The 24,390-nt window shown below is 40.9% G+C and overlaps 1 protein-coding gene across 1 annotated transcript in view; it reads left to right on the forward strand.

Moving 5' to 3' along the window:
• The window catches only part of DGKK (diacylglycerol kinase kappa), a 170,550-nt gene that overhangs the window by 41,859 nt on the left and 104,301 nt on the right, over positions 1-24,390 (forward strand). Inside the window, exons 2-4 of the mRNA XM_088833579.1 lie at positions 9,290-9,400; positions 14,314-14,394; positions 16,358-16,462. Of these exons, the coding sequence (XP_088689705.1) occupies positions 9,290-9,400; positions 14,314-14,394; positions 16,358-16,462 (297 nt within the window). The remainder of the gene's footprint in view (positions 1-9,289; positions 9,401-14,313; positions 14,395-16,357; positions 16,463-24,390) is intronic.

The following is a 24,390-nucleotide window of genomic DNA, read 5'->3' on the forward strand; positions in this document are numbered from 1 at the left end:
GCTGGATGAATCACAAGCTGGAATCAAGATGGCTGGGAGAAGTATTGATAACCTCAGATATGCAGATGACACCACCATTTTGGCAGAAAGCAAAGAGGAACTAAAGAGCCTCTTGATGAAAGTAAAAGAGGGGAGTGAAAACGTTGGCTTAAAACTCAACATTCAGAAAACTAAGATCATGGCATCTGGTCCCATCACTTCATAGCAAATAGATAGGGAAACTTCATGGAAACAGTGAGAGGCTTTATTTTGGGGGGCTCTAAAATCACTGCAGATGGTGACTGCGGCCATGAAATTAAAAGACCCTTGCTCCTTGGAAAAAAAAGCTATGACCAACCTAGACAGCATATTAAAAAGCAGAGACATTACTTTGCCAACAAAGGTCTGTCTAGTCAAAGCTATGGTTTTTCCAGTGGTCATGTATGGATGTGGAATTTGGACTGATGTTGAAGAAAGCTGAGTGCCGAAGAATTGATGCTTTTGAACTGTGCTGTTGGAGAAGACTCTTCAGAGTCCCTTGGACTGCAAGGAGATCCAACCAGTCCATTCTAAAGGAGGTCAGTCCTGGGTGTTCATTGGAAGGACTGATGAAGCTGAAACTCCAATACTTTGGCCACCTGATGCGAAGAGCTGACTCATTGGAAAAGACCCTGAAGCTGGAAGGGATTGAGGGCAGGAGGACAAGGGGATGACAGAGGATGAGATGGTTGGATGGCAACACTGACTCGATGGACATAAGTTTGAGTAAGCTCTGGGAGTTGATGATGGACAGGGAAGCCTGGCATCTTTGTTCATGGGGTCACAAAGAGTCGGACACAACTGAGCGACTAAACTGAACTGAACTGAGGGTAAGAAATAAGTGGACTGAAGTGATCCCCAATTTGGATCTGACACCCATGCCAGATCATGATGACCATCACTCTGTTGATGCTTAAGATTTTGCGGGGAGAGAGGCAGTAGAGTCAAACGGAGCTGGCTTTAAACCCCAGCTCTGCCACTCACTGTGACTTGGAACTAATTACTTAACCTCCCTAATCCTCAACTTCTCCACCTCCCCAACAGGACAATTTCTGTAGGCAAGAAATTAGATAATGCATATAAAACAAAGGCAGATAGCAGACATTTGTCAGCCAGGAACAACTGTCTTCCTCTGGAGAGAGATAATTGAAGAGAAGCTTAGAGAAGATGCTGCCCCGGCTGCTTCTATGAGGATGTCACTAGAGTCAGAACAGGAGCCACATGTCTCACAGAAGGTGGTTAGGACAGAGAAGGGGTGTGACATGGTGGTGGCACCAAAGGGCTAGAAGCAGTAGGGGCAGTAACCCTGAGAGAAGAAACATACACAGGATGTTATAAGAACCTATCCATCTCTGACTACAGATAGGTGAAAATATGAGGAAGAAAGCAGTTGGAAGCAGTTATCATTCCTTGTAATTCAGTGGCACTAGATATGATGTGTGTCCTGGCTTCTGTGAGCTTGGTTAGGTTGAAGGCCAGTGTCCAAAATTCCCTAATATCTTTCCTTTAGGGATTTTGTGTGACCACAGAGCTTCCTTTTCTAGGCAGCAGCTGCTGCTTCCACTAAGCTTCTACTTATACTGCTCCTTTAACTGGATTTCCTGCTTCCAAGATTTTGGCTCTCCCAAGGCTGAAACTGGGACTCAAATGGTAAAGAATCTACCTGCAATGCAAGAGATATGGGTTAGATTCCTGGATCAGGAATATTCCCTGGAGAAGGAAATGGCAACCCACTCCAGTATTCTTGCCTGGAGAATCCCATGGACAGAGGAACATGGCGGGCTCCAGTTTATGGGGTTGCAAACAGTCAGACATGACTGGGCAACTGAGCACAGCAGAACAAAACACATGTTTGCGTAGGTATATAAAATTTCTTTGGAATGATATGGGAGAACTGGTTAAAATTTTCGCATATTCAGAGAAAACTGTAGCATCATTTTCAACTGTCTTTTATTTCACTAATAGAGAATAGGGATGTGGTTGAGCCTCTGCAGTTCTTCCTTAGCACAGGAAGCAGCAGGAGCGATTTGCAGCTATAGTCCTTGTAGACCTGAGCAGTAGAGAGACCTGGCTCCTGAGTGCTAGGGTGACCAACAGGTCTCAGTTTGCCCATGACTCTTCTGGTTTTAGCACTAAAAGTCCTGGGAAAACTGAGACAGTTGGTCCCTATTCCTCATTCTTCTGCTTCAGGCTTTAGCCAGCCAGGCCTGCTAGTAGGGCCAGAGACGGGAGCTCCCAGTAGTGGGATGAATGGACTGCTTGCCCCCACAAACCACAAGGGACTCACACTTAGATGGTGGCTGGCAGGCACATGCTCTGCAAGGTATTCTCATCTGACAGACAAGGAAATTGAGGCTCAGAGAGGTTAAGTGATTTGCCCAAGGTCACACAGCTAGTCAGTGCTGGAGCCAGTCTGTCTGACTCCTGCAACGTCAACAAGGACCCTGGGGAATGTAAAGCTTTCAGAGACGCAGCGGGCCTGGCCTTTCTTAAAGCCTAAAAGCTCCCAGAGTTGCATTTTAACCAAATCAAACACTGTTGCTCTGAATCAACTTTGGCAGGCCTGGGTTACGAAATGGCTTTCTTCCCATCACCCCCACCCCCAAAGCAAAGACAATAGATGTTCCAGGTTTTGGATTGAAGGAGCCATAGATACAAAACTGGCTTCCTTAGCTGTGCTCATAGAGGGGGTCTGGTTTTCACTGGAGGAAAGGTAACCCACTCATCCCAACTTGGTCCAGCCTCCCTCCCAAGAGCAGCATGAGGAAATAAAACAGAACAGCCAGCTAATAACAGGTAGTGGTGATGTCATGATACTTGCTTACTTTTTGATTAGGTGGGGGTGGAATTCACTCTGGCTATGTAATAGGGGCTCCTTTTGCTAGGAAAGGGTAAGAGAATCCTCCAAAGCCTCATCCAGCAAAAAAACACTGAGCCACGGAAAAACAGGCCTAACAGATAGTAGAAGCTTTGGAGGATTTTGGAGGAGCACAAGGAAAGGTTCATAGAAGCAGTTGTACTTGCCCTTTCCCGACTAAGCAGCAGGCAGGTGTTAATTATATATAGGCAATTGGGCTGCTTTACGGACCCTGTTGAGATATATTTTATAAAATATACTTTTATAAATATGGAGCAAAGGAAACCCTTACCATCACTGTTGGCAATTAATTTGTACATGCTGAGTTGTAGAACATCAGGGAGAAAGATCACTGGTGCTAGAGTGCAGAGGTTTCTGGGAATAATGAATTGAGGGATTGGCTTATTAAAGAAGACACAAAAAGAAACTGCTTTCTCTTCAAGGGCTGCCACAGGTTAGGCAAAGATGTTTTGTGTGAATGCTGTATTCAAGACCTGAATTAACTATGCCTCAATAAATCCTGGGGGCTTCCTAGGTGGCTCATTGGGTAAAGAATCTGGGGTTTGATCCCTGTGTGGAGAAGATCCCCTGGAGGAGGGCATGGCAACCCACTCCAGTATTCTTGCCTAGAGAATCCCATGGACAGAGGAGTCTGGCGGGCCACAGTCCATAGGGTCGCAGAGTTGGACATGACTGAAGCAACTGAGTGCACACGCACAATAAATCCCACGCTCTTGGATTTGAATGAAGTCAGTTGATGTCTGTGGTGATTGAACTCAGCACCACACTCACTCCCACTATGAAACACCCAGCCTTGAGAGTTTAAGAGTGTGGATATCAGTGCTATTTGCGTTTTAATGTCAGATAGAACTGCATGCAATATGTTCTGATTTAAGAAGCATTTCAGTATGTACAAGGATCCAATGGCCCTTCCTAACTTCTTCCTATCTGCAGCACCATACATATTGCCACAGGAATGTGGCAACTTGAACCAAGAGGATTACAGGTGTGCCTCATTTTATGAACTATCTGTGTGCCTATAAACATGGCCACCAAAAAACAAGTCCCATACATAATCCTATTTTTATTGCCTCCCGTAATAACACTGGAGATGCATTCTTCTGACAAATATTGTAGTCCCAAGATGCTGCAAAATCTCAAAAATTTCAAACATTGACCATCTTACTTGAGAAGGAAATTGTCAACTGTCTTGATAATGTCTTAGAAATAAAAATATTAGTCACTTAAAGAAATAAAAGTTCAGGATATCTTTCATAGGACAGAATTGATGTAGGTGCTTTCACTACTTACTTCAGAATGATGCTGGGAAGTTTCAATAACAAAAGTAAAAGCACTTTATCCATTGCAAAACTCTGTATGCATGTGAATTCTCCTTACTCTTTTAATTATTCTTGGATAGTCATTTTAAAGAAACAGAAAAACTCTCCATCTGGAAATTGGAAGTAACACTTCACATGGTTGTGGCAAGGGGTCAATGAAATGATGTTATCTAAAAACTGACAATCCTGTTACAGGATAAGAGAGGGCTCTTCTGCTAATGCATCACTTTACAGGCTGTATTTTTTGGTTTGTTTCTTCCAATTTTTGTCTCATGTCCTTGTTAAGCTTAGTGACCCTAGGCAGGTAAAGTTTCGTTTGCATGCACATATTTTATTGACTTATGGTAGCCTATTGATTGAGTGGCTTTTTAGCTTCTGCTTGTTCAAACTGACATCTGGGAGCTGCTTATTGGGTTTTTAAGTAAACCATGGCTTATTTAGAAACATCTCCCCAAGGGGGACAGAGTTTAAAGAGAAAGAAACTATCGGAATTTTACCTTCTCTCAACCCATTAATGGGTATTTTTGAACACTAATGGATTAATGGATATTTTTAGAAGTTAAGAGTTGACAATATAGAGCCTGAGTTTAGAACTTGGTACATTATTTATTAGAGACATATTAACACCAGAGGCATTAGTTTCTGCAAAAATCGCCCAGTCAATAATGTGTTGCTGCTGCTGCTGCTGCTAAGTCACTTCAGTCGTGTCCGACTCTGTGTGACCCCATAGACGGCAGCCCACCAGGCTCCCCCGTCCCTGGGATTCTCCAGGCAAGAACACTGGAGTGGGTTGCCATTTCCTTCTCCAATGTGTGAAAGTGAAAAGTGAAAGTGAAGTCCAGTCAGGAAAGTTTAAATGGTCTTCTAACCTTTCTCCTTAATTACTATACATAAATCACATAAACATTTATATGCTACCAACTTGGTAATATATATGTTACATATACAGGCACACAAACTCTGAACTCGTACACTGCAACCTCTTCTGTTGCCAGCCAGGAATACCCACCACTCACTCATTTTGTCATCGAGAGGAACTGACAGTAGTTACAGTTCAGAAATTGCAAATTGGTTGTCTGTGGTGTGATTTTGGCCTCACCTATGTTTTGTTTGGCCCTCTTTTTTTGTTTTAGTTTAATTAGTAGTTAATATGTCCATATTCCAAAACTTCACACAAATTTTCACCTGGATTGCCAGCTTGTCTTGAAAAATGGAATGAATTTGTAACACTGGGTCAGCATTCAATAATTCCCTAGAATTTAGCAGCAACTGGGCTTGAGCTCCCCAGTTCCCCTGCTAGGTTGTTGATTCTTTCATAAGAAGCTAGCCTTCTATGGTCATTGAGTAGACAGCCTTGCACTTAAAACTAGTGCATTCATAAAGGAGATGATTGTGATTTGGCTGGTGTACCCAATGGCAGGATGTGTGAGTGGATAGCCATTATCTCAGTGGAACCTCTCATGTGAACCAGAAAGTAAACATTTAATGCAACGGACATGAAGCTCCCAAGGCTCTTTCAAATGGTTCTCTGAGCTCATATAACTTCATGTTTGTCTACATGGATTATCTGTCCCTCCACCTCCACTCCCACGATCCATTTCTTTGAGACAGAGAAGGTGCTTGCAACTTTTTTAGCTGCTCCTAAGGGCCTAGCAAAAGGTGGAGTCAATAGTAGGAGCTCAGAAAATATAAAGCATTCTATCCAGTGATCAGTTCAGTTCAGTCGCTCAGTCGTGTTCGACTCTTTGTGACCCCATGAATCACAGCACGCCAGGCCTCCCTGACCATCACCAACTCCCGGAGTCTACCCAAACTCATGTCCATCGAGTCGGTGATGCCATCCAGCCATCTCCTCCTCTGTTGTCCCCTTCTACTCCTGCCCCCAATCCTTCCCAGCATCAGGGTCTTTTCCAGTGAGTCAACTCTTCGCATGAGGTGGTCAAAGTATTGGAGTTTCAGCTTCAGCATCAGTCCTTCCAATGAACACCCAGGACTGATCTCCTTTAGGATGGACTGGTTGGATCTCCCTGAGGTCCAAGGGACTCTCAAGAGTCTTCTCCAACACTACAGTTCAAAAGCATCAATTCTTTGGCGATCAGCTTTCTTCACAATCCAACTCTCACATCCATACATGACCACTGGAAAAACCATAGCCTTGACTAGACGGACCTTTGTTGGCAAAGCAATGTCTCTGCTTTTAAATATGCTATCTAGGTTGGTCATAACTTTCCTTCCAAGGAGTAAGCGTCTTTTAATTTCGTGGCTGCAATCACCATCTGCAGTGATTCTAGAGCCCCCCAAAATAAAGTCTGTCACTGTCTCCACTGTTTCCCCATCTATTTCCTGTGAATTGATGGGACCAGATGCCATGATCTTAGTTTTCTGAATGTTGAGCTTTAAGCCAACTTTTTCACTCTCCTCTTTCACTTTCGTCAAGAGGCTTTTTAGTTCTTCTTCACTTTCTGCCATAAGGGTAGTGTCGTCTGCATATCTGAGGTTATTGATATTTCTTCTGGCAATCTTGATTCCGGCTTGTGCTTCTTCCAGTCCAGCGTTTCTCATGATGTACTCTGCATATAAGTTAAATAAGCAGGGTGACAATATACAGCCTTGACAGACCCCTTTTCCTACGCACCATAAAGTCTTTCTTTTTTAAGTATAGCAATATGAAGTTTATTAAAGTAAACTTACATGCATGCAATTAGAGTAGCTAGATATTGGTTACATGGCTTTTACCCTGAAAGAAAACGATTCTTAGTTAACTGAATCACCTGTCATTTTCTTTCTTTTCTTGACTGTGACAAATGCTGAGTTCATGAAATGAGAACTGAACATTTTGATGATTTGCTGTGTCTCCAGATTAATGGATTAATTAACTAATTAATTAACTGGTTTTCTGTGTGCCTAGGTGGATTACATGATTAATTAGTAGGGCACAAGTAAGGGAGGAAAAGGGAACATTTCTTAAGTACCAGGAAGGGGAATTAAACAGTGATCATTACTACAGGTTGATAGAAGGAAGTAGCTGAGGAGAAGAGGCTGAATCCTACTTGTTTTAGTATGTCAAATCATAGGGTATGGCAATTTTCTGAGGGAACCAGAGGGTCTAGGGTTCTAGGAGTCTTTCTAGAGAAGCAAATCCCCCTCCTCATTTCATCATTGCCACCTCACCCCATCATCCTAATCCTGAAAGCAACAGGAGGAGAAGGAACCTGGGTATGGCAGCAGGGGTAAGAAAAAGCAGTTGAAATTAAGAGATGTTTTAAACTTAAAATGGAATGGGGGGAATATCCAGCCAAAAACTGTAAATAAACTATTACAAAGGATACCATACATGGTAAAATAAGAACAATGGAAGAATTTAGCAATTGATGAAGTAGAATAGCTTGGGAAAGGGGAAGAAATAATGGATGTGACTTCAGTTGTATGAAATCGGAGCACATAAATTTTGAACTTAAGTCTTTGTAGAGAGAAGTAAATATGACTGTCTAGGTATCATGAAGACTTAGTGTGGAACAATATATGGCATAAAGTTGAAAACATTAGAATAGAGAATACCAAGTCCATCATTGAGAATATATTCCATAGGCCATCTGACCAGAGAAAGAGTGATGGAATCACAGTGCTTACACAGAGTTGTTTTCTCATTGATGAGTTTCAACAATTTAAGTGTAATCTCTCACTCTCCATGCCACATTCCCACAAGATCTTCTTTTATCTCTTTGTCTTGACTCCTTGGCACCATTCTTTTGTAAACATCTCAAGGGTGGTACAATAACTTGGAAACTCCCATAAGTTATCAAGATGATTCAGGTAAACTTCGATTGCTATGAACTGCCTTTTCTATTGACATACAGAGGCTCTGTCCATTAGTACTAACTTATTGGTTAAAGAATTGAACAGATAGTATAACAGATGTGGGTATATTTGGGAGAGTAGGAATAGCAAATGATTGTTTAAGTGCGGTCCCAAACTGAAATACCTGCTGGAATTGGGTGCCCCATCTAAAGGGAGCAGCTGTTACTCTATTCCAGCAGACTGTTGCCATGTGAAAATGTAGGTCCCCTGTTACCAGATGTTCAGATTTTTTTAATAGAAACTTGGATTTTTATTTGAAATTTTCTGCTTTTTAAATATTATCAATTAATTAAGAACTGAAAAACACTAGGTGGGCCAAGCAAACACTTCCACAACCACCAAATGGTGAATTCTAATTTAGATGATGGATGGAATTCATGGTAGAGCTTTGACTTTATGACTTAAGTCTGTCTCTTCGTCCATTCAGCATGGGCTTGTTTGCAGCTTGGTTGGTATGAGTACCTCTCCCAAATGGTAGTCTTGCATGTTGACTTGTAACCTATAAGGTTACATTGGGGAAAGCCTCCCCAATGGTAACATGGTAAGCAGACTCTATGCTTGGTTAGAATAAATCTGTTCAACAAGTAACAGAAAAATCAGTTGGTAAAACTATGAGATATGTAAATAAAGTAATCAGATGATAGTTCTTTTTCATGCACTTTTTGCTCTTACCAGATCATGAATCCCTTGAAGGCTATGATAAAGACTTGGAATTTGGTTCTAAAACTGTTGGGAAGCTATTGGAGGCTTGCGAGCAGGAAGGGATATGATCCAACTTATTATTCTAAAAAGAATACTCTGAAATAGCAGATAGAAAAGCCCTGTCTAGGCCTGCAACCTGAAGACTTCCAAAATATCTGCCCTTACTGAACTCAGCCTCTCCCCCAACCATTTGTTCTTCCCTAGGAATGTCGCTCTTATATTTATGTGTTCTGTCTCTCATCCCCTCTTCCTACCACAAATGAAAATGTTTTCGATGGTTGTTGGGCCATGTGTCCTAAGAAACTTAGAGCCTATATGATTTGGAATGTGTTATCCAAGAGTAACCAATGCTTTTTCTGAATAAACTAACTACTCTATATTCTTGCCTGGCCCTTAGGCTATTTCTCAGATATTGACAGGGTCTTCCAGATATTTGAACTTCTCAAATGAGAGGACCAGTGATATGGTCTTGCAAATTGACCTAATTACTCAAAGCTATGCTTCTATCTTTCAGAAAATACTGAAGGAAGGACCTCTGCTAAAGAACTGTAACTCATTCAAGAGATGGAAGCTTAGATATTTTCTGGTTCGAGGACAAAGGCTCTGCTTTGCACACCATCCTGCGGTAAGAGAATATTTATACACACATATATGTGTATGTATATATATACAATCTTGTCAATTGTGTTAGTAGGTAGGTACCAGGAAATATTTTGAGAGGAGATAAACCAAGAGGCTAAGACATGTTAGCAAGAATTAAGGTGGATAATCCTAATCTGCTCCATTATGTCCCTAGGTAGACCATATCCCATTATGTTCTTGCTGTTCAGTCTCTAAGTCGTCCCGGACTCTTTGTAACCCCATGGACTGCAGCACTCCAGGCTCCCCTGTCCTTCACTACTTCCAGGAGTTTGCTCAAATTCATGTCTACTGAGTCAGTGATGCTATCTAATCATCTCATCCTCTACTGCCCCATCTCCTTTTGCCTTCAATCTTTCCAAGCTTCAGGGTCTTTTCCAATCTTTACATCAGGTGGCCAAAGTATTGGAGTTTTAGCTTCAACATCAGTCCTTCCAATGAATATTCAAGGTTGATTTCCTTTAGGATTGGCTGGTTAAATCTCCTTGCTATCCAAGGGACTCTCAGGAGTCTTCTCCAACACCACATTTCAAAAGCATCAATTCTTCGGTGCTCAGCCTTCTTTATGGTCCAACTCTCACATCCATACATGACTACTTGAAAAAATATAGTTTTAACTAGACAGACCTTTGCAGGCAAAGTGATGTCTCTGCTTTTTAATATGTTGTCTAGATTTGTCACAGGTTTCCTTTCAAGGAGCAAGCATCTTTTAATTTCATGGTCGCGATCACTGTCCACATGATTTTGGAGCCCAAGAAAATAAAATCTGTCACTACTTGCACTTTTTCACCTTCTATTTACCATGAAGTGATGGGACCAGAGGCCATGATTTTAGTTTTTTGAATGTTGAGTTTCAAGACAGCTTTCTCCCTCTGCTCTTTCACCCTCATCAAGAGGCTCTTTAGCTTCTCTTTATTTATGCCATTAGAATGATATCATTTCCATATCTGAGGTTGTTGGTATTTGTCCTGACAGTCTTGATTCCAGCTTGAGCTTCATCCAGCCTGGCATTTCTCATGATGTACTCTGCCTATAAGTTAAATAAGCAGGGTGACAATATACAGCCTTCTCACACTCCTTTCCCAATTTTGAACCAGTCCATTGTTCCATGTCTGGTTCTAGCTGTTGCTTCTTGACCTGCATACAAGTTTCTCAGGAGACAGGTAAGGTGGTCTGGTACTCACATCTCTTTAAGAATTTTCCACAGTTTGTTGTGATCCACACAGTAAAAGGCTTTAGCGTAATCAATGAAGCAGAGGTAGATATTTTCCTGGAGTTCCCTTGCTTTCTCTATGATCCAAAAAATATTGGCAATTTGATCTCTGGTTCCTCTGCTTTTTCTAAACCCAGCTGGTACACCTGGAAGTTCTCAGTTCATGTACTGATGAAGCCAAGCTTGAAGAATTTTGAGCACAACCTTACTAGCATGTGAAATGAATGCAATTATACAGTAGTTTGAACATTTTTTGGCATTGCCTTTCTTTGAGATTGGAATGAAAACTGACCTTTTTCAGTCCTGTGGACACTGCTAAGTTTTCCAATTTGCTGATATATTGAGTGCAACACTTTAACAGCATTATCTTTTAGGATTTGAAATAACTCAGCTGGAATTCCATCACCTCCACTAGCTTTGTTTGTAATGATGCTTTCTAAAGACCACTTTCACAGTGTCATCTTTTAGGATTTGAAATAGCTCAGCTGGACTTCCATCACGTCCACTAGCTTTGTTCATTGTGATGCTTTCTAAGGCCCACTTGACTTCACATTACAGGATGTCTGGCTCTCAGTGAGTGATCACACTATCGTGGTTTTCTGGGTCATGAAGATCTTTTTTGTATAGTTCTTCTGTGTATTCTTGCCACCTGTTCTTAATATCTTCTGCTTCTGTTAGGTCCATACCATTTCTGTCCTTTATTGTGCCCTTCTTTGCATGAAATATTCCCTTGATATCTCTAGTTTTCTTGCAGAGATCTCCAGTCTTTCCCATTCTATTGTTTTCCTCTATTTCTTTGCACTGATCACTGAGGAAGGCTTTCTTATCTCTCCTTGCTATTCTTCAGAACTCTGCATTCAGATGGATATCTTTCCTTTTCTCCTTTGCCTTTCACTTCTCTTCCTTTCATAGCTTTTTGTAAGGCCTCCTCGACAACCATTTTTCCTTTTTGCATTTCTTTTTCTTGGGGATGGTTTTGATCACTGCCTCCTGTACAATGTCATGAACCTCCATCCATAGTTCTTCAGGCACTCTATCAGATCTAATCCCTTGAATCCATTTGTCACTTCCACTGTATAGTCATAAGGGATTTGATTTAGGTCAAACTTGAGTGGTCTAGTGGTTTTCCTTACTTTCTTCAGTTTCAGTCTGAATTTTGCAATAAGGAGTACATGACCTGAGCTACAGTCAGCTCCTGGTCTTGTTTTGACTGACTGTATAGAGCTTCTCCATCTTTGGCTGCAAAGAATATAATCAATCTGATTTCAAATTCTAAAAGATGATGCTGTGAAAGTGCTGCACTCAATATGCAAGAAATTTTGGAAAACTCAGCAGGGGCCACAGACTGGAAAAGGTCAGTTTTCATTCCAATCCCAAAGAAAGGCAATGCCAGAGAATGCTCAAACTAACATACAATTGCACTCATCTCACACACTAGCAAAGTTATACTCAAAATTCTCCAAGCCAGGCTTCAACAGTACATGAACCATGAACATCCAGATGTTTAAGCTGAATTTGGAAAAGGCAGAGGAACCAGAGATCAAATTGCCAACATCTGTTGGATCATAGATAAAGCAAGAGAGTTCCAGAAAATTACTTCTGCTTTATGACTATGCCAAAACCTTTGACTGTGTGGATCACAACAAACTATGGAAAATTATTCAAGACATGGGAGTACCAGACCACCTGAACTGCCTCCTGAGAAATCTGTATGCAGGTAAAGAAACAACAGTTAGAACTGGACATGGAACAACAGACTGGTTCCAAATCGGTAAAGGAATACAGCAAGTCTGTATATTGTCACCCTGCTTACTTAACTTATGTGCAGAGTACATCATGAGAAATGCTGGACTGGATGAGGCACAAGCTGGAATTAAGATTGCCGGAAGAAATATCAATAATCTCAGATATGCAGATGACACCACCTTATAGCAGAAAGTGAAGAAGAACTAAAGAGCCTCTTGTTGAAAGTGAAAGAGGAGAGTGAAAAAGTTGGCTTAAAACTCAACATTCAGAAAACTAAGATCATGGCATCTGGTCCCATTATTCATGGCAAGTAGATCGGGAAACAGTGACAGACTTTATTTTGGAGGACTCCAAAATCGCTGCAGATGGTAACTGCAGCCATGAAATTAAAAGACACTTGCTCCTCGGAAGAAAAGTTATGACCAACCTAGACAGCTTATTAAAAAGCAGAGACATTACTTTGCTTGCAAACATCTGTCTAGTCAAAGCTATGGTTTTTCCAGTAGTCATGTATGGATGTGAGAGTTGGACTATGAAGAAAGCTGAGTGCTGAAGAATTGATGCTTTTGATCTGTGGTGTTAGTGAAGACTCTTGAAAGTCGCTTGGACTGCAAGGAGATCGAACCAGTCCATCCTAAAGGAAATCAGTCCTGAATATTCATTGGAAGGACTGATGTTGAAGCTGAAACCCCCCATACTTTGGCCACCTGATGCGAAGAGCTGACTCATTTGAAAAGACCCTGATGCTGGGAAGGATTGAAGGCAGAAGGAGAAGGGGATGACAGAGGATGAGATGGTTGGATGGCATCACTGACTCAATGGACATGAGTTTGAGTAAACTCCAGGAGTTGATGATGGACAGCATGGCCTGGTGTGCTGCAGTCCATGGGGTCACAAAAAGTCAGACACGACTGCACGACTGAACTGAAGGCCCACTTGATTTCACACTCCAGGATGTCTGGCTCTAGGAGATTGACCACACCCTCATGGTTATCTGGGTCATTAAGACCTTTTCTGTACAGTTTTTCTGTGTATTCTTGCCACCTCTTCTTAATCTCTTCTGCTTCTGTTAGGTTCTTACTGAGCCACTTCATTCTTTCTGGCCTGAGTACATACTAAGTCACTTCAGTCGTGTCTGACTTTGCAACCCTAGGTACTGTAGCCTGCCAGGCTCCTACATCCATGGGATTCTCCAGGCAAGAACACTGGAATGGGTTGTCATGCCCTCCTCCAGGGGATCTTCCTGAGGCAGGGATCAAATCTGCATCTCCTGCGGCTCCTGCATTGCAGGCAGATTCGTTACCCCTGGGCCATCAGAGAAGCCTCATTCTTTCTGGAGCTATTAGTAATTGCCCTGAACTCTTCCCCAGTAGCATATTGGACACCTTTCAACCTGGGGGCTCATTTTCCAGTGTCATACCTCTTTGCCTTTTCATACTGTTCATGGAGTTCTCCAGTCAAGAATACTGGAGTGGGTTGACATGCCCTCCTCCAGTGGACCGCGTTTTGTCAGAACTCTTCACTGTGTCCTGTCCATCTTGGGTGGCCCTTCATGGCATGGCTCATAGCTTCCTTGAATTATGCAAGGCCCTTCACCAAAAGAAGGCTGTGTTCCATAAAGGCAGTATCCCACTATATTCTCCAGCATAAACCTTTAGTTTTAAATAATCCTGAACTACCTAAGCTTTCCTATAAATCCACATAAAAGTTTTGGGAAGAGTTGTGTTTTGGGTTTAGTTTGGTTAATTTTCTGTTTGTTACATGATATATCAATCAAAATCATTATGCTAAATAAATCCAGCACTCAAGTCAAAGAAATAATGGAATTATAACTGCCAAAAATGCCTGTTAGTATTCCTGTGTATGTGTTTACCTTTTAGTGTATCTTTGCCTCAATAACCAGATGATTCCTTTTCCCTCTCCCTCTTATACCTTTCCAGTTTGCACGCTTTGAAACAATTGATTTGTCTCAAGTTGCCTTGGCAGAAAGCAGCTGTAGAAACCTTTGCCACAGTTTTTGCGTAAGTAAGATTAGGATTGCCTGAATGGGCAAGGGTGAGAGCTAGCTGGGAAGAGGGGTTTCCATACCTACCTGTCGCCTGTTTGGAATTCAAATTTCCCAAGTCTTCTTTAATCCCAAAGTATGTTTGGAAATCCACTTAAAGTAGTATTGCAAATGAGTGCTAAAGATTATTCATGTGAGTATTTTCTATCAGCCCACTGATGGAGGGAAAAAGCATGATTGCCCTGGTCTCTATTACCAGTTTGATATAAAAGCAGAGCTGATTTCAGGATGGGGGTGACTATTTAAAAAATCAATCCTTCTGGTGAAGGTAATTTAAATGAATATCACTGGGAGGCTTTCAAGAGACTGCTAATATATTGTAGAATATATCAAGATATTTGAGCTACATGACATTTTCTCCTTTGATGAAACAGATAAGAACCTAAATCCAAAGTAAAAGTTACTCTATGCAGAGATTACTAATGAGAGTACCTCAAAGAAACCAGAAGATTTTCTAGGGATGTATTCAAGGGCTTGTCACTGCTAAAATGTCATAAGACTTGGTCATTCAGGTAAATTCAGAACAGAAATCTCACTGAAAAACAACAAGTCCATTGGTCCAAGAATTCTCCTATCCTTCTCCTCACAGAAATGTTTTTTTCTCAGCATCAGTGGTGGGTTATGGAGAGCAGGGTTCCTCTTCAGGCAGGTGGAGAGTGGTACTTAGCAGACTGAAGAGCTATGGGTCCAATACCCTGCTTCCATGGCTGGTCCACAGTCTATTCTCCTTTGAAAGGAGAGCAGTTGAAAGGAGACCCTACTCTCATTTCTCTCTCATTGCATCATACTGACCCAGGAAAAAGCTGAGGGTTCTGTTGACCCAGTTCCAAAAATCTTAACTTTTGAGTGATAAGCATACAAGATAATGTCTTGGGTATCCATTCTACAAAAATTCCAAGGGCTAGGTTTCCCCTTAGCCTAATTAAAGCACAGAGGCACTATGCATCAACCCCCCGTAAGAATGGGTTTAGACCAAAGGAGTGACTGTTGTTACAAATTCCAACTAGTTCCTATTGCCATTATCACAGAATCATGCAGTGCTACATGCACAAGAAGAACAAAATTGTTTGTTGGTGTGGTGAGCTCTAGTTGCAAGATTTGGACTTGGGGTGGTGGGCACTGGTAATGAAGACAAGTAGGGCCATTGAAGCAATGACTGATGCTATAGCTATCCATGCTCCCTCCTGCCCTTTGGGAAAAGATGAAGTTAGCATGGTCTACCTCTGCTAGACCCTCAACATGGCTTTCTCATTGTTTCTGCAAGGTTCTTGCACCAAGCAGGATTAAGAGAGATAATAGTAAAATTCTCTTCAGATTTTTCCTGACCATAAGAAAGAAAGAAACTGGATTTGTAGTTTCCTCACTCCAGTCTCACTCTCCCCTCAAACAGAAATAGGCACACCCTGATGAAAAATAAACACTTTCACCATTTCAGGTAGATAGAACAGCAAGTAAACAAGTAAAATTTTCAGGCAACTTTATTTGAGTAACAGATGGGTGCTTGGCCTAGTGTTTAAGAGCATGTGTGCTGGAGCCAAAGACTCTAGATTCAAATTCTGACTTAGTTTCTTACCTACTGTTTTTCCCTGAGTAAGTCATTTAACTCCCTTTGCCACAGAAAAAATATCCAGACTATAAAGTGAGGGAAAATAATACTGCCTAGCTCTTGGATTTGTAATGAAGATTGAAATAAATAAGATACATAAAGTACAATAGAACAGTGCCCAGTACATAGTAAGTCCTTTAAATTGTTGTTTATTACTGTTACTAGTTGGGGTGGCTCTGGGAACTACTGTCATATATTTAAGAAGGGCTTTGGTTGTGCTTGGTAGACCTGTCTAGTATCTTAGAGAGTTCAAACGCTCTGTTTGAGGGCAAAGTTTGAGTTGGAAATCAGCTAATAATGTGACTTTTTGTAGGTGATCACACCACAACGAAAAGTTACACTGGCTGCACCCAATCGGAAAGACATGGAAGAATGGATTAACGTCATAAAAACCGTGCAACAGGGAGAAATTCGTAAGGTAGGGTAAATAATAGAGAATCCACTCAACTCTCATGGGCAAACATTTAATTGACTGCATTAGCTAAGCCACCTTTCAAACAGGGAAATCATAAAATGGAAGCAAATACCATCTGATCAGGAATTTTGGATGTATGTCATTAGGAAATCTGTCTATAAATAGAATTAATTCACCTAGACTCAAACCTTGGTAAATATGTGGTTTAGATACCTCTGTACACATCCACTTTATATATAGATGTCACTGTTTGCTCAATGGATGAGGTACTCAAGATGTATGTGAGAACTTAACTTAGATGTTCTTATGTTATTAATAGCATAGCTGCAGTAAGCAGTCTTGACTTGAGTCTGCTGAGTGACTATAGTAACAACTAAGGAAACTGAGGCTCGAGGATAAGGAACCAGACCAAAACAAAATAACTACTCAGTTGCAAAGCCAAGATTTAGACCCAGGCTATGTGAATCCAAAGCCTATGTCCCTAACCATTATGCCCTTCTGCCTCTCTGTTTACTGTTCACAACAAAGGAAATATAGAGGGAGGAGCAAGGAACAGTCTTCCCCAAAACGTGGCAGGGTTCCTTTTCTCCTTAACAATGCCAAGCCCTGGGCTACTGCTCCCTGCAACAAGTGGTGCTACCATTGAAACTCTGGGCTATGCCCTCTGCTCAGTCTTCTACAGACTTACTGCACTAGAAGTTATGTAAGTTTCAAGAGGGGAGGGATTTTTGTCATTTATTTACTTAGAGCAGTGTCTGGCACATAGTAGAGGCTCAATAAATATTCTTTGAATGAATAAATGAATCTGAGGGTAATCTTGGGGCTAGGGTTTAGAAAGAGAGTGATATATAGTTCATCCTAAAGCAAAGTTCTGCTGTGAAGCTTTTAGAGATAATGAGGAAGATTAATTCAAACGTAAAACGAAACTGATGTATAGGAGATGTATAGGCCCTGTGATACTCAAGAGGGATAATGGATTCTATAATCCCATAATCATAAGCTAGCAAACTTTATAAAAGCCATTAAAAAGAAGTACACAGAACCTGTATATGAAAGGGGTCAAGTTTTCCAGTAAAATGCTAATGTTTTATTGTTTAAGAATTCAGGTTTTCATCCTCTACTTATTAGCAAAAATGCATATACAAGTTAAAAAATATAACCTGATTCTTAAGTAACTAGTAAAGGATAGAGGACTGTTATAGATATTTGGGATGGAGCAGTGTAAAATAACAGGTAGTAATGTTGTTCACTCAGTCGTGTCTGACTCTGCGACACCATGGACTGCCAGGCCTCCCTGTCCATCACCAACTCCCAGAGTATACTCAAACTCATGTCCATTGAGTTAGTGATGCCATCCAACCATCTTGTCCTCTGTCGTCCCCTTCTGCTGCCTTCAATCTTTCCCAGCATCAGGGTCTTTTCTAATGAGTCGGTTCTTTGCATCAAGTGGCCAGAGTATTGGAGCTTCAGCTTCAGCATTAGTCCTTCTAAACGAATATTGAAGAATGATTTCCTTTAGGATTAACTGGCTTGACCTCCTTGCAGTCCAAGGGACTCTCATGAGTCTTCTCAACACCACAATTCAAAAGCATCAATTCTTTGGCATTCAGCCTTCTTTATGGTCCAACTCTCACATCCATACACGACTACTGGAAAAACCATAGCTTTGACTAGACAGACCTCTGCAGCCAAAGGTATGTCTCTGCTTCTTAATATGCTGTCTAGGTTCGTCATGGCTTTCTTCCAAGGAGCAAGTGTCTTTTAATTTAATGGCTGCAGTCACCATCTGCATGATTTTGGAGATCAAGAAAATAAAGTCTGTCACTGTTTCCATTATTCCCCCATCTATCTGCCATAAAGTGCTGAGACCAGCTGCCATGATCTTCATTTTTTGAATGTTGAGTTTTAAACCAGCTTTTTCACTCTCCTCTTTCACTTTCATCAAGAGGCTCTTTAGTTCCTCTTCACTTTCTGACATAAGGGTGGTGTCATCTGCATATTAGAGGTTGATAGTTCTCCCTGCAGTCTTGATTCCAGCTTGTGTTGCATCCAGTCCAGCATTTCTTGTGATGTATTCTGCATATAAATTAAATAAGCAGGGTGACAATATATAGCCTTGATGTACTCCTTTCCCAATTTTGAACCACTCCATTGTTCCATGTCTGGTTCTAACTGTTGCTTCTTGACTTGTATACAGATTTCTCAAGAGGCTGGTAAGGTGGTCTGGTATTCCCATATCTTTAAGAATTTTCCACATTTTGTTGTGATCCACACAGTCAAAGGCTTTAGCATAGTCAATGAAGCAGAAGTTGATGGTTTTCTGAAATTTTCTTGCTTTATCTATGATCCAACAGATGGCAATTTGATCTCTGGAGAACTCCATGAACTGTATGAAAAGGCAAAAAGATATGACACTGGAAGATGAGCTCCCCTGGTTGGAAGGTGCCTGATATGCTACTGGAGAAGAGACGAGGGCAATTACTACTAGCTCCAGAAAGAATTAAGCGGCTGGGCCAAAGAGGGAACATTGTTAAGTTGTGGATGTGTCTGGTAGTGAAAGTAAACTCTGATGCTATAAAGAACAATATTGCCTAGGAACCTGGAATGTTAGGTACATGAATCAAGGTAAATTAGGCATGGTCAAGCAGGAGAGGACAACACTGAACATTGATATCTTAGGAATCAGTGAACTAAAATGGACAGAAATGGGAGAATTTAATTCAGGTAACCATTATATCTACTACTGGGGGCAAGAATCCCTTAGAAGAATTGGAGTAGCCCTCATAATTAACAAGAGACTGAAGTTCAGTACTTAGGTGCAACCTCAAAAATGACAAAATGAGCTCAACTTGTTTCCAAGTAAACCATTCAACATCACAGTAATACAAGTCTATGCCCCAACCACTGATGCCAAAAGGCTGAAGTTGACCATGTTTATGAAGACCCACAGCACCTGCTAGAAGTAACACCAAAAAAAGATGTCCTTTTCATCATAGGGGATTGGAATGCAAAAGTAGGAAGTGAAGAGATACCTGGAATAACAGGCAAGTTTGGCCTTGGAGCACAAAATTAAACAGGGCAAAGGCTAGCAGGGTTTTGTCAAGAGAAAACACTGGTCATAGCAAACACCCTTTTTCAACAACAAGGGATGACTCTACACATGGACATAACCATACGGTCATACAGAAATCAGATTAATTATATTCTTGGCAGCTGAAGATGGAGAAGCTCTATACAGTCAGCAAAAACAAGACAAGGAGCTGAATATGGCTCAGAACATGAGCTCCTTATTGTAAAATTAAGGCCTAAATTGAAGAAAGTAGGGAAAACCACTAGATCATTCAAGTATGACCTAAATCAAACCCCTTATGATTACACAGTGGAGGTGACAGATAGATTCAAGGGATTAGATATGGTAGACAGAGTGCCTAAAGAACTGTGGACAGGTTCGTAACATTGTACAGAAGGCAATGACCAACACCAACCCCAAGAAAAAGAAATGCAAGAAGGCAAAGTGGTTATCTGAGGAGGCTTTACAAATAGCTAAGGAAAGAAGAGAAGCAAAAGTCAAGAGAGAAAGGGTAAGATATACCCAAATGATTGTAGAACTCCAGAGAACAGCAAGGAGAGATTAGAAGGATTTCTTAAGTAACCAATGCAAAACAATAGAGAAAACAATAGAATGGGAAAGACTAGAGATCTTGTCAAGAAAATTGGAGATACCAAGGGAACATTTCATGAAAAGATGGGCACAATAAAGGACAGAAAATGCAAGGACCTAAAAGAAGCAGAGGAGATTTAAAAGAGGTGGCAAGGATACACAAAACTATACAAAGAAGGCCTTAATGACCCGGATAACCATGATGGTGTGGCCACTCACTTAGAGCCAGATATCCTGGAGTGTGAAGTCAAGTGGGCCTCAGAAAGTATTAGTATGAATAAAGCTAGTGAAGATGATGAAATTCCAGCTGAGTTATTTAAAATACTAAAAACAATGATGCTGTTAAAGAGCTGTACTCAATATGTCAGCAAATTTGGAAAACCCAGCTATGGCCACAGGACTGGAAAAGGTCAGTTTTCATTCCAATCCCAAAGAAAGGCAATGCCAAAGAATGTTCAAACTACCATACACTTGTGCTCATTTTACATGCTAGCAAGTTAATGCTCAAAATCCTTCAACTTAGGCTTCAACAATATGTGATCTGAGAACTTCAAGATGTTCAAGCTGGATTTAGAACAGGCAGAGGAACCAGAGATCAAATTGCCAACATCTGCTTTATCATAGAAAAAGCAAGGGAATTTCAGAAAAACATCTACTTTTGCTTCATTGATTACACAAAAGCTTTTGTGTGGATCACAACAAACTGGAAAATACTTAAAGAAATGGGAATACCAGACCACCTTAGTTGCCTCATGAGAAACCTGTATGTAGGTCAAGAAGCAGCAGTTAGAACTGGACATGGAACAACTATATGGTTCAAAATTGGGAAAAGAGTGTGACAAGGCGGCATATTGTCACCCTCCTTATTTAACTTTTAGGCAGAGTACGTCATTCGAAATGCTGGACTGGATGAATCACAAGCTGGAATCATGATTACTGGGAGAAATAATAACTTCAGATATGCAGAAGATACCATTATAACGGCAGAAAGCGAAAAGGAACTAAAGAGCCTCTTGATAAGGGTGAAAGGAGAGTGAAAAAAACTGGCTTAAAACTCAACATTCAAAAAACTAAGATCATAGCATCTGGTCCCATCACTTCATGACAAACAGAAGGGGAAAAAGTAGAAGCAGTGACAGATTTTCTTTTCTTGGGCTCCAAAATCACTGTGGACGGTGATTGCAGCCATGAAATTAAAAGACGCTTGCTCCTTGGAAGGAAAACTTTGACAAACCTAGACAACATATTAAAAAGCAGAGACATCATCTTGCTGACAAAGGCCTGATAGAGCTATGATTTTTCCAGTAATCACATACAGATGTGAGAACTTGACCATAAAGAAGACTGAACACTGAAAAACTGATGCTTTTAAATTGTGGTGATGGAGAAGACTCTTGAGAGTCCCTTGGACTGCAAGGAGATCAAACTGGTCAATCCTAAAGGAAATCAACCCTGAATATTCACTGGAAGGACTGTTGTTGAAGCTGAAGCTCCAATATTTTGGCTGCCTGATGCTAAGAAATGACTCACTGGAAAAGACCCTGATGCTGGAAAAGATTTAGGTCAGGAGGTGATTGGGTGGCAGAGGATGAGATGGTTAGATAGAATCACCATTGAGTTGGAAGATAGTGGAGGACAGATGAGCCTGGTGTGCTGCAGTCCATGAAGTCTCAAAGAGTTGAACTGGACTTAGCAAGTGAACATCAACAACAGCATGTATAATTAAATCACTTTACTGTACCTGGATCTAACACAATATTGTAATTCAACTATACTTCAATATTTATAAAAAGAAATAACACAAGAGGAAATAAGTCCTGACAAGAATGTGGAAAAAAGAGATTAATAATAAATTATTATTGGTACAGGCCTTATAGAAAGTAGTATTGCAGTTTCTCAAAGCATTAAAAATATAACTACCTTATGCTCCAGCAATTCCACTTCTGGGTATATATATCTATAGGACATGAAATCAGGATCTTGAATATGTGTCATCACTCTCATGTTTCTTTCAGCACTATTCACAGGTATCCAAGATATGGATGTAACCTAAATGTCCCTCAGTGGATTAATGGGTTAAAAATGTAATATTTTTATATACAAATACAATGGAATATTGTTCAGCCTTTAAAAAGAAGCAAATCTTGCCAGTTGTAATAACATGGATGAACCTGGAAGACATTATGCTAAACTAAATAATCCAGACACAGAAAGACAGTACTGTATGTCCTAATTTATATGTGGCATCTAAAATAAACTCAATCCCCAGGAGAAGGAAATAGCAACCCACTCCAGTATTCTTACCTGGGCAATCCCATGGACAGAGTAACCTGGTGGGCTACAGTTCATGGGTCACAAAGAGTTGGACTCCAAACTTCTTGTCACTAAGAGTTGGACCGCAAACTTCTTGTTGGGGTTGGACTGCAAGAACTTGGACTGCTACAACAAATCCACAAATTGTGTGAATTAAGAAACTTAATCTGTCACAGTTCTGGAGTTTAGAATTCCAAAATCAGTGTATTGGCAGGGCCATGCTCTCCTGAAGCCTCTAGAAGAGAATTCTTCTTTACCTCTTCTTAACTTCTAGTGATTACAGGCATTCCTTGGCATTCATTCACACATCATTCCAATCTCACCCTCTGTCAGCACTTGCTGTTCTCTCCTGTGACTGTGTCTGAATTTCCCTCTTCTTATAAGGACAGTAGTCACTGGTTTAGGGCCTACTCTAATACATTGTGGCCCAATGGACTGTAGCTCACCAGGCTCCTCTATCCACGGAATTCTCCAGGCAAGAATACTGGAGTGGATTGCCATTCCCTTCTCTAGGGAATATTCCCGACCCAGGGATCAGACCCAGGTCTCCTGCATTGTGGGCAGATTCTTTACCATCTAAGCCGCCAGGGAACCCCAATCCATTATGACCACATCTTAAATTGATTGCCTCTATAAAGATCCTATTTTCAAATAAGATCACATTCACAAATTCTAGGTATTTGAACATATTTTGGCAAGGGACATAATTCAGCATACAACACATACTCACTCAGGGTTGTATGCATCAAAGTTTCCTTATACAATAAGATGCACATAAGGAATATAAATCCCATTTCCTCTACTGCTGAACCAAAACAATATCCACTTTATATATGTTTGTATTATGTAGCCAATTGTACCTTGCAATTCAGTATTCTACTCAGAGTTCTTCATTTCTTTCATTTGTCCCATAGAATCTTGAACATTATAGGAGAGTTCACTTGTAACTCTATACTGGAAGGATCTGTTTAGGAAGTTGTCTCCTACAGTAGACCATGAGCTCCTTGAGGGCAAAAACTATGGATCATGCATCTCTGCATCTCTAGTTCCTAGCTTCATAGATGACACAAAGTAGCTCTTAGTAATTATTGGAGGAGAGGGGGAAGCTGGAAAGAAGGAAAGTACTTGTAGAGTTATAATCTAGTGGCTTGGGAAATGGAAAGGTACTGGTTGCTCAGTATGTTAAGACCAAGTCAATCTCATTTCCTCATGACTCTCCACTCTCTACTCTGATCTTCTTGGAACTTTGCCAGGGTCTCAATATGCAAAAAATAATACAATCACAAAGTGACCTCATGCTAGATGAGCCTTTGTCTCATCCAAGTAGCTTTTCCTTCCAGAAGCTTCCTGGTCAATCCAACAGCAGTGTAGCACATAAAAGCATGCCAGAGAGGGAAGCAGAGTTCAAAGAGTACCATACACAGGCTATGTTTTAGATGACTAATTCCTATAAATTAATCAAAGTTGAAGACTAAATGTGCTAGGTCCCTCAATAGTGCCCTCTCTTCTCCCCCTCTTTTTTTTCTCTCTCTCCTATCCTTCTCTCTCTCTCTGTCTCTCAGGGCCCACTATCAGGAAGAATGTGTATTTCATTTTAAGGTCTTATGTCTTTACATGCCCAAATGATTATAACATCAAGAATAAATAGCTGAATGTGTATGCCTATGTCTATATTCCAGAGGAAGGCAGAGAAAGAAAAGATCGGGCATTCACAGAAATTAGAGAAAAGGTGGAAGTGTCCTGTGGAATGTACACCCAGAATAAATTGGGGAGTTTTTGGTGCCCACACCTCCCCTTATCCTTTTAACCCCAAATCTAGTTGCTGTTATACCCTGTGCCTGCCCAACAGTCATGAGAAATAGGCTATGTTAAACAAATGCAGCATTTACAGGCAGGTTAATCAGTCAGTTCAGTTCAGTTCAGTCACTCAGCCGTGTCCGACTCTTTGCGAGTAAAC

This window comes from Moschus berezovskii, chromosome X (assembly GCF_049115385.1).
Source record: "Moschus berezovskii isolate FMDL1 chromosome X, NW_MosBer_1.0, whole genome shotgun sequence".
In the NCBI taxonomy this organism is placed as follows: Eukaryota; Metazoa; Chordata; class Mammalia; order Artiodactyla; family Moschidae; genus Moschus; species Moschus berezovskii.